The sequence below is a fragment of the Lycium barbarum genome, chromosome 10, assembly GCF_019175385.1.
Source record: "Lycium barbarum isolate Lr01 chromosome 10, ASM1917538v2, whole genome shotgun sequence".
Taxonomy (NCBI): domain Eukaryota; kingdom Viridiplantae; phylum Streptophyta; class Magnoliopsida; order Solanales; family Solanaceae; genus Lycium; species Lycium barbarum.
Genome location: NC_083346.1, coordinates 2,323,552 through 2,326,536, shown reverse-complemented (window position 1 = coordinate 2,326,536; position 2,985 = coordinate 2,323,552). Strand labels below are relative to the sequence as shown.

General features: G+C 32.3%; 1 protein-coding gene across 1 annotated transcript; it reads left to right on the top strand.

The window, feature by feature from the left end:
* Window positions 1-2,114: 2,114 nt before the first annotated feature.
* On the top strand, window positions 2,115-2,985 carry LOC132615946 (ethylene-response factor C3-like). Its single transcript, XM_060330550.1, has one exon. It carries the CDS (start codon window positions 2,287-2,289, stop codon window positions 2,791-2,793), a length of 507 nt encoding a protein of 168 aa, XP_060186533.1. The 5' UTR covers window positions 2,115-2,286; the 3' UTR covers window positions 2,794-2,985.

Sequence of the window (2,985 nt, the reverse complement as noted above, 5' to 3'; positions counted from 1 at the left end):
TTTAGGGTTTTAATTTGGGTGAAAAATGAGGCAAAAGTCGTGGAAAGGGGTATATAAAAGTTGGAAAAAAAAATTTCAACGCCCCAAAATCTGAAAATCTCGGGAATAGTACGTGTTACTGTTCATCACGTACTTTGAAGAACGTGATGAACAGTATCACGTACTTTGGGGGGCTGAAATTTTCGGTTCTGGAAATTCTGGGCAAAATACGCCCAGAAAGTACGGGACGTACTTTATTGTACGGCCCGTATTTCCCTCCGTATTTCACAGAAATGCGATCCGTCAGTTGCATTGGAAAGAAGACTCACCGAACTTCAATTTACATAGGTTATGAGTTCCGTAACTCCTCATATTCTAGGAGATATTCCCCTGACAAGTTGGGCCAAAAGTTTCGTCAAAATTTTGTCAAGTTTTTTCCAAATTTCCAACGAACCTATTTTCTTCGATTCGCTTGATCCCGAAACCTTTAAATACTTGTCTAACACTTATTAAAAGTCTTCCTTGACCTTATAGGGGTATCATGGCCTCTCCGAACTCACGTTAGTTTGCTTACAACGACGTGAAAATCCACGAGGTGTAACAGTTCACCTCGTTATGCCTTGGCTTGATGGAATAAAAGCACACCCAAGCTTCATGAGAGACTATATTTAAAAAATAAAAATAAAAAAAGGTTGAGACATATGCCTAAGCGAACGTTTAGAAGGTTGCAATTTATACTTCATGATACTTGGCCCTTGTCATTCCACCTCGGGGCATTTTCAGCACGCCTAGTCTCAAGACTCTCAAAAACACCTTTTAAAACACTTATTCTAAATAGAGGGGGGAAAAAAGAAATTTCCTACATATATATTTCTTTAGTTTACCCTCTTCGAAAAATTAAACTTTCTCTCTGACTTTCGAACTATTTAAATATGATAAACTTTCAAGTTTCAACCCTTACCTTAATACATGTATTCAACAAACATAGGACATGCGCACAAAGAAGGATTAGAATTAAAAACTCTAGCATTAGTTTGTAAATTAATTGCTTAATTACTTTCTAAGTTCTAATTAATGATGATATAAAATAGTACTTAATTGGTAATGAAGATGATGGTAAGCATAATTGGATATATTTTAATTCCACAACTTTTCCATATATAATTATATATATTGCCATCCTCGATACGTTAATTTGTAAATCAAATGTATTACTGACTTTATTTTGTAAGTGAACTGACGCTACAATAGTGTTTTATAATTGTTTTAGATACTTTTATAGTATGATTTACTTTATAGAAGTGTATAATCATTTATGCGACATCAATCATCATGTTTTCCAAGATAACTAATAATGTTTCGTGGATATTTATGTATATTTAGTTAGTACTTATTTCACAATTATTACTATAATAATATTAGGATTACTTAATAATACCACATAACAAGGAATCTTATAACTTTCACAAATGTTGGAAAGGACAGCTAACATACGATGATTGTCAGATTTAATGGAAACCGTCAAAAAAGAAAATATTTAAAGAAAATTCACATTTGAGGTATAATTTTTGAAATTTTTGGTCTATTGTGTATTTTTTTAAGTGAAAATTCTGTTGATATTTTTTGTCTATTTCTACTGTTTGGTGCAATTAAAGGTGTTGCAATTTCTAGGATTTGACAAAACTTCTCTAGTGCTCTTATTAAAAGAAGCTCACTTTTCACATTAAATTTAATAGGCAAGGTTTGTTAAATATTTGAAGGAAATAAAAAATGCTCTTGTGACAAACTTAAAGATTAAAACTGTTGTCTTTGACAAACTTAAAGGACTTAAATTGATCAAGACTGTGTTAAGAGGCTATTTTAAACCTATCCCAAACATATAAGATAATTTTTGTTATTGTCTCCCGTAGTTTACAACAAATTTAATATATTTATCTTTTTATATCATTTTTTGGCTATATATAGATCTACTTGATTTTTTTTTCGGGGGTACAAATCTAGTTGAAACATTATTCACAACTTAAGATGAATAAATCTGGTCTAACCCTTTTCAACAAATCACATCAATGAAATTTAATGCCACATATACCATTCCAGTTAAAGAAAAAGAAAAATGGAAGTGGTCAAAGAATCTTGCAACATGTTTTTTTTTTTCTTCCAATTTTTATAATCCAAAAATGACCCTTCCATTTTCCTCTTCTTCATCAGAAAACATCTATAAAAGCTAATTTGTAAGGTCTTGTCATTTCAACATTTTTTTTCATAATCATAAGGTCAGAGATATATATATTATATTTTCATCCAAAGATGGATTCTTTTAGAGGAGAAAAAATTTCAATAGAAACTAGCTCCTATAAGGAAATCAAAATCAAAGATGAAGAAGAGATTGCCTTCAAGAAGCCAGAAGAAAATACACACAAGGTAAAACAGTACATTGGAGTTAGAAAGCGGCCATGGGGAAAATATGCAGCTGAAATTAGGGATTCGACAAGAAATGGAATTAGGGTCTGGCTTGGAACTTTCGATACTGCTGAAGAAGCTGCTTTGGCTTATGACCAAGCTGCTCTCTCGATGAGAGGCGAATTCGCTTGCCTCAATTTTCCTGTGGAAAGAGTTCAAGAATCATTACGAGGATTCAAGTGTAGTGGCAATGACGGTTCAACGTCTCCAGCTGAAGTTATAAAGGAGAAACACAAGAAGAGAAATAGCAAAGGTAAAAAAACAAAAGCTAAGGAAGAAAATGTGTTAGTTCTTGAAGACTTGGGTCCTGATCTATTAGATGAGCTCTTATCTAAGTGTTCTACTTCTGAGTAAAGGTTTTTTTTTTCTTTTGATTTATCCTGTATTTACAGTCTTCTTGTTTTTTAATTCACTTAATACTTTTTCCCCGATATTTTTGGAACAAACTCCCAATTCATGAAACCCTAATATTACAAAACCAGATCGCACACCAAATTGACTTAGCTTACAATTTAGTGATATCAGTGAGAGTTTTGGACACAATAG